Source organism: Nuphar pumila, chromosome 15 (assembly GCF_984573655.1).
Source record: "Nuphar pumila chromosome 15, dmNupPumi1.hap1.1, whole genome shotgun sequence".
Lineage (NCBI taxonomy): Eukaryota > Viridiplantae > Streptophyta > Magnoliopsida > Nymphaeales > Nymphaeaceae > Nuphar > Nuphar pumila.
Window position 1 is genome coordinate 34,880,941 of NC_143263.1, and position 14,585 is coordinate 34,895,525.

At 36.7% G+C, this 14,585-nt stretch overlaps 1 protein-coding gene across 2 annotated transcripts in view; it reads right to left on the reverse strand.

The window, feature by feature from the left end:
• EMB3142 (nuclear pore complex protein (DUF3414)) overlaps window positions 1-14,585 on the reverse strand; it is a 132,794-nt gene that overhangs the window by 60,593 nt on the left and 57,616 nt on the right. For both annotated transcript variants that reach the window (XM_089988665.1, XM_089988664.1), the window contains exon 25: window positions 14,432-14,509. In XM_089988665.1, coding sequence (XP_089844791.1) covers window positions 14,432-14,509 — 78 coding nt within the window. The remainder of the gene's footprint in view (window positions 1-14,431; window positions 14,510-14,585) is intronic.

Consider the following 14,585-nt stretch of genomic DNA (forward strand, 5'->3'; position numbering starts at 1 on the left):
CTTTGTTGGCATTGTGATTGTGAACATCCTGTTTCATTTCATGGTATCGGAGCCTTGGGCTCCTGCAGTGTTGAAAAACATCTTAGGTGTGCTCTCTTTGTGGTGGTGGTCTTAAAGCTTTGTTTTTCAACTTCAAGCTAAATTCTTCACCGTTAACACGAGTAAAAGAGAATCCGCCTCTGTCATCTCCTACAAGCTCAACCAAAGCAACTACTTGATGTAGGCTACCACAATGGAAAACCATATCGAGGGAAAAAAGCTATGGGATTTTGTTAGTTGGACCACTAATGAAACCCAACTAAAGCTAACAAGAAGAGAAGGAGATCAAATCAAAACATTTTTTTAAAAAGAAAAGAAGAAGGCTTTACAAGAATATCAAGACAAAACGAAGCATTTAGAGGCTAACAACGCTCAAATACTCTCATGGTTCAAGAATACCATGAAGTTCAAAATTGCAACTAGCATCATTAAGTTCAAAAAAGCGTGTGATGCATGAATCTTTTTAAGGAGCGCACTCATTCAAAAAGATATGGATAGACTATATTATCTCCAAGATACGACGTACTACCAAACAAGGGGATAAGAGTGTAAGAGATTTTTATGGTCTCTTATCCCCTATTTGGGATGAGTTGGCTATGTTGGAACCAAAATGGAAAGGTTCGGCAATTGAGATGAGAAAGCAACAAGTTGAAAGAGAAAATCTTTTCACTTTTCTATATGGTCTTCGATAGGAATTTGAGCAAGTTAGGTCATCTTTACTTCATAGGACTTCGACTTCTTCTATAAGTGATGCCCTTACTCAAATATGTCAAGAAGAAACTAGACTTGTAATGCACAAATCTAGTGATGAGCTACTGGACGTATCAAAGACCCAAAAAAATTATAAAAACTTATAAACCTCCTCATTTTGAGAAAAATTCAATGGACGAGAACATAATGGGGCAAGATACAATGGGAGAGAATACAAGGGTGGCAAAATTACTTGTCATTATTGTAAAGAACTGTGACATATAAGACGGATTGTCCCAAACTCAAAAAGGTGGCCCCGATAAGTGAAGAACCTCAAGAATTAAAGAAAGGGGGCAACTTCAATGACTTGACAATTGCCTAAATTTCGAAGGCCATTTCACAAATATTAAAATCAACTCCATCTATATCTGGTGTCGTTGTCTCCTCTTCTTCGCCTCCGGATAAGTCCTATTAGATTTTGGATTTGTGAGCTCCTTTTCATATGTGACACATAATGAGTCTCTATTATCCGATTGCACTAGTTCATATTTTTCATGTGTGCCAACCGCCGATGGTACTTCTTTAAAAGTTAAAAGTATAGGAAACCTTAACAATGATTCAAAAAAAAAATCCAAATGTTAGGGTTATTCCAAAACTTGATTTAAACTTTTTTTTAGTTTCTCCAAATTTTCAATTATGGGTGTAAAGTATTATTCTCATAGTTGGGTGCAGGATCTCTGGTTAGGAAAGCTGATTGGCTATGGTCATAAAAGAAGAGACCCTTATTATATGGACTCTTTATGTCTAGCAAAAGACTATTTTTGTAACCATATCCAAGAAATTAATTTGGATCTTTGACATAAAAGATTAGGACATCCAAGTATACCCAACTATTTTTTTTTCGTTTTTGAAAAAAAATTGTAAGGAAAAAGAATTTGTATGTGAGGATTGTATACTTGAAAAAATGCAAACGATGCCTTTTAGATCTAGAACTTCCTTGACTGATAAAATTTTTGAATTAGTGCATTCGAATACACGAGGTCCTACTCCCGTTATGTCAAAAGGTGGTTACTCATACTATGTTACATTCATAAATGATTTTAGTAGACACACTTAGATCTACTTCCTTAAACTCAAATCCGAAGTTTTTTCATGTTTTAAAAATTTTCATAATCTTGTTAAAAATCAATTTAAAACAAATATTAAGATTTTTCGCTCAGACTTGAGAGGAGATTTTCTTTCAAATGATTTTCAATCCTATCTAAAAATTCATGGTACTTTGCACCAAAAAATCTTGTTATAAGACCCCCAACAAAATAGAATTTTCGAAAGAAAACATCGTTATATTATTAAAACTACTAGGACCCTGCTTATTTCAAAAAGAAGTTCCAAAGAAGTTTTAGTATGAATCCGCCCTCACCGCGGTTTATTTAATAAATAGAAAGTCTTCTCAAATTTTAGAAAACAAATCTCTAATAGAAAAACTTTTTAAGATTTCTTCCAATTTGAAAAGATTAAGGATGTTAAGATGTAAATGCTTTGTGCTACTTGAAAAAAAACAACAAACTCGCTCCTAAAGCTATTAAATGTGTTTTTCTTGGATATGCCGAAAACAAAAAGGTAATCGATGCTATGACTCTAAAAATGATAAACTTCATATATTTAGAAATATAACATTTCTTGAAAAAGAAAAAGGATTTGATCTTGAAAAAACTAAGAGTCTGAGTATGCCTTCTTGTTTGACTTATCATGACTTATGATGATAATGAAGTTAGTGATAATATTGAGTCAAATGATGAACAAAGTGAAGAAAGAGAACCAACTCATATCCTTATACAATACTCTAGACGAGATAATGAGGAGCACCCATGTGCTTTTGAGAAATATAGTCAACCAACAAGTATAGAAGAATCTAGTGAGAAATATAGCCAACTAACTATTAGACAGTTTTGTATTTACAGTTTGGATCCGGATCCGGATCCAAACTACTTGTATGTAGCATAATGGTATACTTGTAAATAACCCTAGCTTATCAGGGTTATTGTGAAGGCTATGTATTAGGGCTTTTGCCTATTTATTAATGAAATAGGTCACGATTTCTGTTGTTGAGAAATCGTGACTCATTGCAGCCTCTATCTCTTCCCTCTCTTAATTTCTCGTTCGCAGGTTCTGGAGAAAACTCACATGGTAGGAAAGTTCCAAAAGGGTGACTCGTCATGACGAAAGGAGAACCCTTCAAAGTTTGGTGGCGATGTGAAAGAGCTTCTTTTGGCTGCATTGTCTGAACTTGATCTGAAACGCGATGATAAAGGCGTCTGGTACATTGATTCAGGGGCAGCTACTCATGTCACAGGTAATGCGGGTAAATTCTCTACTTTAACTCCTTATTTTGGAAAAAGTAATATCGTCACTTGAGACGGGTCACACCACCCCATCACCCACATTGGAAATGTTTCTATCCCCTTGCCTAAATCCCCACTTCATCTTTCCAATGTTCTTCATGTCCCAAATATTACAAAAAATATTGTTTCTGTTTCTAAGCTTGTTGATCATACCAATTCTTCTGTTGAATTTACTCCGGCTTTTGTTTATGTCAAGGATCTACAAACGAAGAAGATGTTCGCTAGAGAGGAACGCCGGGGAAATATGTATGTCTTCCAGGAGGACCCTTCTACTTGTGTTCGACCGACCTTGAAGTCATCTCCTCAGTCCATGTCGTCCAAGCATATTCATGTGTTCAATTTGCAATCTTCAAATAAATGTAATAAGCCGGATTTTTGACATTTGCGTCTTGGTCATTGTGGTCGAGTCTTCGTTGAGCGACTCGTATCTGATGGTCTTATTCCTGAGTCTGGCCTGATTCCTAGACCAGATAATAAAGTGTGTTCAAGTTGTCAAATGTGTAAGAGTCATGTTCTTTCTTTTCATTCAATAAATGAGAGAGCTTCAAGGCCTTTTGAAATCGTCTGTTCCGATATATGGGGACCGGCTCCTAATCCTTCTAATTCTGGCAGCAAATATTATGTTACTTTTATTGATAATTTCTCTCGCTTCACTTGGATATATTTCATGAAGAATAAATCGGAAGTTTTCTCTATTTTTCGTTGCTTTCATACATTTGTCAAAACTCAGTTTTCTTTTAATATTCTACATTTCCAATGTGATGGTGGGGGGAATACTCATCCAGGGATTTTATCAATTATCTCCAAGATAATGGGATAAATCGTAGAGTATCTTGCCCGCATACACCCCAACAGAATGGAATTGCAGAACGGAAACATTGTCACATTGTGGAAAGCGCTATGAGCATGATGCACGGAAGTCATACTCCCATAGGACTCTGGACAGAGGCCTTTCACTCTGCTGTTTACATTATTAATCGTCTGCCCATGAAGCTTTTAGAAGATAAATCACCTTTTTTTGTCCTATTTGGGAAGCATCCTGATTATGATGAACTAAAAAATTTTTGTTGCACGTGTTATGTTCATATTGACTCTTCTCTGCGAAACAAGTTTCAGGATAAGGCATCCAAGTGTAGATTTGTCGGATATGCAGATCACCACAAAGGGTACAGGTGTTATGATCCTGACAATAGACGAATTAAGATATCTAGGAATGTGGTTTTTGATGAGAATGATTTTGGAGATGGAGAATACAGTAGCTATTCCGATCAGACGATCTGAAAGAGCTCGACATCCTATTGAAAGGTGGGTCAGTTATGAGAATTTCACCATGGATTTTCAGTTACTTTTTGTCACAGATTGAGAAAGAGACTGAGCCTAGACATTTTCATCAAGCCATTAATTCCAAAAAATAGATTCAAGCCATGAATGAAGAGATGGAAGCTTTGTACCAGTGTCAAACATGGATTGTTGTACCTCGACCTCCAGATAGAAATGTTGTTGGCTCACGATGGGTCTACAAGATCAAATACAAACCGAATGGAAGTGTTGAACGATACAAAGTTCGTCTCGTAGCCAAGGGATTCACTCAAGAGTTTGGACAAGACTCGCATTGTTCTTTCATTAGCTGTCAATTATGGTTGGAGAATAAGTCAGCTAGATGTGAAGAATGCCTTTCTTCATGGAGATTTGAAGGAAGAAGTATACATGGAACAACCGTCAGGCTATACAGAAGTAGATTCAAAGGAATATGTATGCAAATTGAATCGAGCTCTCTATGGACTGAAACAAGCATCTCGATCTTGGTTTCTATCGATCGCAATTGGATCACTCCCTCTTTATTCTTCGAGGTAAGGAGTTTACTACCTTCTTGTTAATATATGTTGATGATATAATTATTACAGGAAGTAGTGAGAATCATGTTCAAGAAACTAAAGACCTTCTGAGTCAAAGGTTCAAAATGAAGGACCTTGGAAACCTTCGGTACTTTCTTGGAGTAGAAGTGGATAGGCAAGGAAATAAACTTACTTTGACCCAACATAAATACAGCCTGGATCTGTTAGAAAAGGGTGGAATGAAAGATTGCAAGCCTCTTGCTACTCCTAGTGTGCTTAACCAGAAACTAAGTGTGCAAGACGGAGACTTGTATCATGATCCCACCAAATATCGGAGTCTAGTGGGAATGCTTCAATATCTTACTTTTATCAGGCCCGATATTACATATTCAGTTAATCAAGTTTCTCAATTCATGCATGAGCCAAGGACGGGACACATGGATGCAGTAAAGAGGATACTGAGGTACTTGAAGAGCACTGTTGGAGATGGACTTTTGTACACCAAAAGCAGATCCATGAATACTGCTCATGACATAATTGCTTATTCAGATGCAGACTGGGCAGGAGATCCTGATGATCGAAAGTCAGTTTCAGGGTATGGGGTTTTCATTGGTGCCAATCTTGTTTCCTGGAGTAGTAGAAAACAGAAGGCAGTGGCTAGATCTAGCACAGAAGCAGAATACAGGGCGATGGTTGCTGCTACGGCAGAAGTAACATGGACTATACATTTGTTAACAGAGCTCAAAGAGTCGATTGCTAGTTGCTCTCTCTTTTGTGATAACCAAAGTGCTATTCAAATATCTCTTAATCCCATTCATCACAGCAAGACCAAGCACATTGAGATTGATCAGCATTTTATCAGGCAGAAGATTGAAGAAAAAGAGATTGAGCCCCATTATATTAGAACAGAAGACCAAGTGGCTGATTTGTTCACTAAAGGACTCACAAAGTGCCGTTTTTGGTTTCTAAAGAGCAAGTTGTCCATGATCCAAAATCATGCACAACTTGAGGGAGACTATTAGACAGTTTTGTATTTACAGTTTGGATCCGGATCCGGATCCAAACTACTTGTATGTAGCATAATGGTATACTTGTAAATAACCCCAGCTTATCAGAGTTATTGTGAAGGCTATGTATTAGGGCTTTTGCCTATTTATTAATGAAATAGGTCACGATTTCTGTTGTTGAGAAATTGTGACTCATTGCAGCCTCTATCTCTTCCCTCTCTTAATTTCTCGTTCGCAGGTTCTGGAGAAAACTCACACTAACAAGTAAATTACTTGAAATTTTTAGAAAGTTTTGCATATTTGTTGAAACTCAATCCCCTACCAGAATTAAAATTTTGTGTTCGGATTCAGGGGGAGAATACATTGGACATGGCTTTCAAGAATTTCTTCAAGATATGGGAATAATTCATCACAAGTCTTGTCCTTGCACCCCTCAACAAAATGGTGTCTGAGAGAAAAAATAGAAACATACTTGAGACCAATGTTGTATGTATTGTACCGTATTGTACGATGATTCAAGAAATCGATACAATCAATACGATACACACATGTATCTCGATACGAGTGTGTATCGCATGTATCATACGATATAGTGTTGTAATGTTTCGTATCGTGACGATACGGTACTGTGACGATACGGTGCCCGTAGACTTAAAAATGGGCAAAATTGTGCTTTTATATTTCTTGGTTTTAAAGAGCTTTTGAGGTATGAAACCCTCATTCGTATAGAACATACTGGAGAGCTTCCCCCACACCCTAGGTGTAAGACCCGTAAATTTCTTAGAAAATTTTGAAAATAATTTGTGAAATGTTAATATAAACTAAAGGTTTATAAGGAATTTAAAAATTTAATTTCGCGGATTCAAAACTACTAGGATTCGGATCTTGATCCAATACCGAAAACATCTAAAATCCACTATCTATGGGAAACAGATCCAGTAATTGGATTTAGTACATAAGTAAATCTGAGATTCGAAAGTAGGAATAAAATATATATATATATAGAAGTGTACCGGTCAGATTTTGATAATTGGATTTGGATCTCGAAAGGATCCAAATTAGATCTGGATCCCAAGATTCGAAATCCAAAATGACTTTTAGATATGAGTGTGGATCGATATACATAGGACTCGATCCAACATGGATCCAGAAATTTATGATGTAACATAAGGTAAAAGTAGTGTTAGAAATACAATTAATACATAAGATGGATTTCATAATGTATGAAATGTGTATTACCAGTCGAAGAAGCGATACGGGAAGCGAGGCACTTTCAAAATTTTAGGAAGCAAAAAGCGTGGGATGACTTAGAAGAAAATTACGAACCGTCTAGGAAGCGAACCGGAAGCGAGGGGGAAGCGAAAAAAATAAAAAAAGAATACCAAAATGGGGAAGCGAGGGGAAATCGTGGGGGAATCGTGGGGGAAACGTGCTTCCCATTTTTGGAAAGCGCGCTTCCCACAAAAGTGTGCTTCCCTGCACGTTTCGGAAGCGCGACGTTTTGCGCTTCCCCGTGTGCATAGGCGCTTCCAGTAACTCTGGTACATAGCATATACTTAGGGATGCAAAAAAAAAATATATATATATATACTATGTCACAGGGATTCCGCTAGGAGGGTGCCGCACCCGCGTCGACGCGACTCGACGCGGGTGCGGGTGCGGCACCGGGTGCGGGTGCGGCACCGGGTGCGGTCAACCCGATCCTGGGTGCGTTGACCGCACCCAGGATCATTAAGGTCCATTTTTTAAAAAAAAAAAATTTGCCCAAATGGGCTTCGAAATTTTTTTTAAAAAAAATTATGCAGCTGAAGGTCCATTAATACTATTTTGCAGCTGTCAGCAGCAGCTGTTCTGTCAGCTGCTGACAGCTGCAGCAGCAGCTGTTCTGTCAGCTGCTGACAGCAACTGTCTGTCAGCTGCTGACAGCTGCAAAAAAAAAACAGCCTATTCCCCTACCCCCTTTATATATATATATATATTTATATATATATATATATATATATATATATATATATATATATTACATTTTTGCCCCTGCCGCACCCCCGCACTCGGGTTTTTTGGAAGTGCCGAATCCCCGCACCCGCACCCGCACCCGCGCCCGTACCCATGTGACATAGTATATATATATATATATATATATATATATATATATATATATATATATATATATATATATTAACTAATAGAATATGAAGGAGAGTTAATACATTAAAGAGAGGGGTGTCCTCGACCCCACTTGAACCATATATATATATATATAATACAATACTAAATATTCAATAGAAAGAAGTAGAAAACGTTTTTTTTGTTCTCCTTATAATTAGGAGTTTCTCTTAAGTAAAATGGTAGGTTGAGCCCTCTCTCCCATTCACGTGAATGGGGGAGTTAAACTAGTTACTTCAAAATAAGTTAGAAAAAAATAGATAAGAAAAAAAAATTATAAAACTCAATCAAGCCAAAAAAAAAAAAAGTTTTTTGTGTGTCAAAGATGGTGGGCTGGGGTTACAACAGCCAAACATGGGTGGGGTGTACAACACCCCCCCCCCCTCACGTGAAAGGGGTTAGTTACAAAACATATGAAAAAAATAAATAAATAAGAAGGCTTTGGGGTTTCTTGAAACTCCCACCCACCTCTCTCTCTCATTAAGCCATGAGTGAATGGCAGCCTCCCCATTACCCTAAGGTGACCTTTGAGAATTGAAACCCCCGCTAACCAATTTTGTAACTACTATTTTTCCTCCTTATAAAATGCTAAGAGAGCCTACACGTATTTCCATACTCTCCTATGTGTCTCTCTCTTGTGTTATAGCTAGATTGTGTTAGTGGTGAAGACTTTTAGTCGGGTTCGTAGCCAACTACTAGTGTCCAACCAACGCAATATCGATTTGAAGCTTCTCGTTTAAGGTAGGTACTTTGATTTAAGTATACGCATGTGAAAGTATGGCTCCATGAGATATCGATTTTCCATATTTCTGATTTCTGACAATGTTTATGTTAGCTACAGTATTATTTGACATCAAAAGAGGATTTGTGTTAATCGATTTTTTTGTTTTATCATGAGATTCTAGAAATCTAGTTTGATCAGCATTGTCTGTGATATCATTGATCTTTGTTAAGTATGATTTAAATGTCTGGACAATACGTGTTATGATTAGGAGTCAAAATGCTCCTTTAGCAAGATTGTTAAATTGATGAAAGATGCACTTAATCAGATTTGGGAGGCAGCATAGTCTGTCTGGCCGAAAAAAAATGCTGTTATGAGTCACCCGCATCTACGTGAATGTGAATGGAAAAGAAAAAAAAGTATGCTTATATCAAATAGACGTTCTTGTTGTTGATTCCAAAAAAAAAAAAGCGGGTTTAGTACCATGTGAATGGTCTGAGTTTTCTTAAAATGCATAAGTCTGGTTTCAAATAAAAAGAATATATATATATATGTGTGTGTGTGGGTGGGTGGGTGCAAAACGTGATTTGGCTCAACATAACAGTTTTCATGAAATCGGGTTTTTATGAAAAAAAAAAGTGGTCACGTATGACAAAAAAATCAGATTGGATTTTAAAATGTGTATTTTAATTCAAGGACACCATTCAATGCATTTTATAAGAAAAATAGAACTAATAAAACGATCTATGTGGTTTGAGAGACATGGTGACCGGCAAGTTGAAATTTGGATTTTGTAAAAAACAAATTTCAAGCTTTAAAATCGATGATTTTAAAAGTATGAGTTTATGAAAATAGACATGATTAAACTACTTAGGATATGTGTTTGACTTAGAACATAATTCCGGTTTTTATTTGGTTTCTTTTGCATATGATTCAAGTTTGAGAAAATAATTGCTTAGCCTAAGTGAATTTTAAACTACATATTTACATTAAGTAAGAGATTAAGGCTTATGTTAGCTTCGTATCTATGTCACAGGGCCTCTTTAACTAGGTGTCGCACCCGCGTTGCACCTGCACCCAAAGCAGTCAACCTGACCCTGAGCGTAGTCAACGCACCCAAGATCATTTATGTCCAACTTTTGGACTTTATATATATATATATATAATTTTTTATATTTTTGCCGCACCCCCACACCTAAGTTTTTTGAAAGTGCCGCACCCATGTGACATAGCTTCGTATGCATTTTTACCATAAACCAAATGGTCTTTTTTTTAGATATATCATAAATGTGATTTGGAGCACGTGAAACAAATATTTTGCCTTGTGAAAAAGTGCTAGTGTTCAGTTAAGCAAAGTTAGTTATTCATGTGATTCATGAATTATTATAATGATAAAAACATGAGAAATGTGAATGCAAAGAAAGTGTGTTAATGCTTTATTCCGAGTCATTTTGGCGAAATGTCGAAATTAACTCACAAGGCAGTGAGGAAGGCCATATGTGCTCAAAACCTCTGAAACGGAATTTTAATTTTTGTGCCTCAAAGTAGTGGCCTGTGTGATAAGTTAAAAAGAAATCATGCATACGTGTGCCCTATGGAGGCCATTGAAAGTCTGAAAGTAATGTTTAAGTATGTATGTCATGACAGTTAACTAATTAAGAATGTGAATGTTAGTTCAAATATTGCTTATAATGAAAGAATAAGTGGTACGATTGGCTCCGTGAGATATTGTAAAGCACGGAGGGTTGCATTCCTAGCCACGGAGATAGGGAATAGCTACCAACGGTGCCGCGAGGTGTTAGTGAATAAAGTTTCAACTGAAGAAAAGGTTGGTATACCAAGTTGAGGGTATTGGGGTTTCTCTCTCAATAAGTTTCGTCCTTCACCCAGGGACGGAAAGGATGTGCAAGGCCAAGGTAATAACACACAAAATGTTTGAATGTACCCATTGGTCGTGTCTCCAATTCAGATATTGTCTGTGTCGTACCCACAAAGACTGTTAACAAGAGGAACAAAAGTGTAGTGTGCATTCTGACAAAAGCATTGCATGCATCATGTAAGAAATATCACCTAAACGAAAGAATCTTAAGCCACTCATATCATAGATGGATACTCTACTGCATTGTTAAGCCATGCATAATATAAGTATTGAAGAAAGCTTTTCAGTGGTTTTGTGATTTATCAATGCCTCGATATTTAGTTATGTTTGCAAAAATAATGTTTCTTGTAGGCCTACTTTTGTTTACATGTACTTTGTCATTGTATTCCTACTGGGGCGGTGTTTTGACCCCTACACAATTACAGGAACTGAATGAATTACCAGAGCGATGACGGGGAGCTGTGGTAGAGCCAGGAAGCCATTCCATTTCCCTTTTCTAAAGGCTGGATTTTGAAACTACTATTATTTTATTATTTTGTTTTATGAACTTTAGTACCCTATGAAAGTTTATAATGATATGTTCCTTCTTTTATAAAATCCAGTACTAGTGTGATTGACTGATCAGTAACTCGCCCAAGGTTTTTGATTCAAGATGTTGAAAAATGTTTCCGTTGATGAAAAAAAATTATTCAAAATTTTCGAGTTAAAAATCTTGAGTTGTTACACTAGGAATCATGAGACCATTTTGGGGGCCGATCTTTGCGTCGGGCAGAAGGCTTTCATGATTTCGTCAAGTAACAGTGTATTTTCACTATTCTTTTATTTAAAGAAGTGGGATAAGGTAAAAAAAAGTGCATTTTCACCCAAAAAAATGGGTTAAGGTAAAAAAAATTTATTATGAGTAAAATTACAAAGCTACTATCCAAAAAAAAATTTGCCTTGAGGGGTGTTTCTCCCTTACAACACCCCCCCCCGGCCAACTTACCGCGAAGTTGGTTTCGCAAAAATTAAAGATTTATATCAAGGTAGAAATCAAGCTTCACACGCCTCTAACAAAGATGACATCAGATGATCCAGCATGGCCATGGGACACTCAAGTAATGAACGGAAATGGATTGAAAATTGAGTGCAACTATTGCAATAATATTTTTTATGTAATATGAAAATATGAGTCTTATGGAATGTTCTTAATTGCAAGATATTTAAAATTTTGCATTGTTCTTGTGAGAGTTGATGTTTGATGATGTATTATGCATCTCATAGACATAAATGCTTTATATGTGATTTTATGGTTGCATTTTGTGCATTTTATCATTGTTTCACGTGTAATGACTTTTTAGAATTTTTGCTAATTTTTTCTGGTGTTTTTAGAATTTTTTAATTTGTTTTTCAAAATTTACGATATGATATGATATGTATCTTATTTTGGGCCCGACCGATATGGGTTATGATACGATACTTATAACCTTGCTTGAGACCACTAGAGCATTGTTATTTAGCAGTTGTGCACCCAAGATATTCTGGGCTAAGGAAGTTAGAGTGGCTGTTTATTTGATTAATTGTATTCCTTCTAGTGTAATTAGGAAACTGACTCCATTTCAGAAATTATATGGGAGAAAACTTGATTATGAATCATTGAGTATTTGGGAGTACTTGTTTTGTTCTTATCCCACCTCATCAGAGAGACAAACTGTCACCAAAAGTCTAAAGTGCTACTTTTTGGGATATCAATATCTAGAAATGTGGAGTTCGTGGAGGATAGGCCAGATTTTTGCTTGTAAGAAAAGGATGAGAAGGTTGAGTTTGAGCTTTCTTTTCTGGTTTCTTTTCAAGAGAATTCATAGACAGAGAAGAGGGACATTTCGATAACCTATAGCAGAAGAACTCCTAGGATTCAGCCCACTTCATTTTATGAGCAGCATGCTCAAGAGTTGGAGGATCCTCCCCAATCTAGTTCTAATGTTCCTTCTGTTGATCTTGGTCCACTTTCTTCCTACTCAAGTACATTGTAATACTCGTCCATCTATTCCTCCTACTCTCTTTGTCTCATATGAGTCATTCTCTGCTACTCACCAAGCCTTTCTTGCCTTAGTTCACTCTTACTGTAAACCCAAAACCGCTGATGAAATTGTTGTAGATCCAGAGTAGCAGCAAGCTATGAGTGAGGAGTTGAATGCATTAGAGAGGATGAAGGCATGGGAACTTGTGAAGCTCTATGAAGAAAAAAATTTAATAAGGTGTAAATGGGTCTATAAAGTGAAGACAAGAGCAGACGGCACCATTGAGAGGTATAAAGCAAGATTGGTAGCTAAAGACTACAGTCAACAGTATGAGATAAACTTTGTTGAGACATTTTCACTAGTGGCTTATATGACAACTATCAGGATATTGCTGGCAATTGCAGCAATAAAATGACAGAATGTGGCAATTAGATGTCAAGAACGCATTCTTGAATGGTGATTTAGAAGAGGAGGTGTATATGGAACTGCCACAAGGAGTAATAGATCAGGAACGAAGAGTGTGTAAGCTTAAAAGAGCATTATGGATTAAAGCATGCTCTACAAGCATAGTTCAAAAAGTTCAACACTGTAGTTAAAAATATTGGGTTTAGACAGAGTTATCATGATCCTGCATTATTTATGTCTATATCTGACTTTGGATATTTTTATTGTTGTTTTTTGTGGATGATATGATTATTGCAGGTGATTATCCACATGTTATTGAGAACGTTAAAAGGAGATTGGCTGGGGCCTTTGAAATGAAAGAGTTAGGCAAACTAAAATACTTTGTGGGCTTGGAAGTTGCATCCTCAAAGAGGGGTTATCTCTTAACATAAAAATGCAATTGACTTGATAGCAAAGTCAAGACTGGCAGATGACAACAAGCATGTTGATACTCCCATAAAGACCAATGTCAAGTTAAGATATGATGATGAAGAATTGGAAGGTCCTACATTGTATAGACAGCTTGTGGGGAGCTTGATTTACTTTACTATTTCAATACTTGACATCACATTTGCAGTTCTTATGGTGAGTCAGTTCATAAGAGCACCCAGATCAATGCACTTGGCAACAGTTTTCAGAATCATTAGATATATTTGCAGCACCGTGCATCATGGGTTGCTCTTCTCAACTACTACATCAAAGTTAGAGTTGAGAGCTTATTGCAACTCGGATTTTGGTGGATAATCAAAAGATAGGCATTCAACTTCATGATTCCTGTTTTCCTTGGAGACTCATTGGTATCTTGGAAGAGTAAAAAGCAACAAAGAGTAGCCGTCTACCACAGAAGCTGCTATGGCACAAACTACGGGTGTGATAATTTGGCTAAGATGGTTGCTTTAAGACATGAGAGTAAAATTGAGTGAGTGAACCCCATTTGTATTGTGACAATCAAAGTGTTATTCATATAGCGAAGAATCCAAAATTTAATGAACGAACCAAGCATATTGAGATTATTTGTCACTTCACAAGGAGAGCATATTTGGAGGGCATAATCACTTTGTCATATATTGGTTTAGTGGTTCAGCTCAGCAAATTGCAGAATGCCAAAGCAGTTTATAGAAAAGATGAAATATGCTTTACAAAATCAATGTATCAACCACGGTAAGCTCAAATGAAAGGAATAGTGTTATTTGCAAAATATTAGATCCATGAAATGTGAAATATAGTTGCTGAAATTAATGCACTCACCTGCTGCAAGGAACTAACACGGAGTGGATGATTTGTATGTCTTTTAGGAAGTGGAAAAACAGCGAATGAATCCAAGTGCTGAAAATTTAAACAGAATGATTAAAATGTTATCGGGTACAGGTATGGTGGAAGAGCCATATAATTATGCACGCAG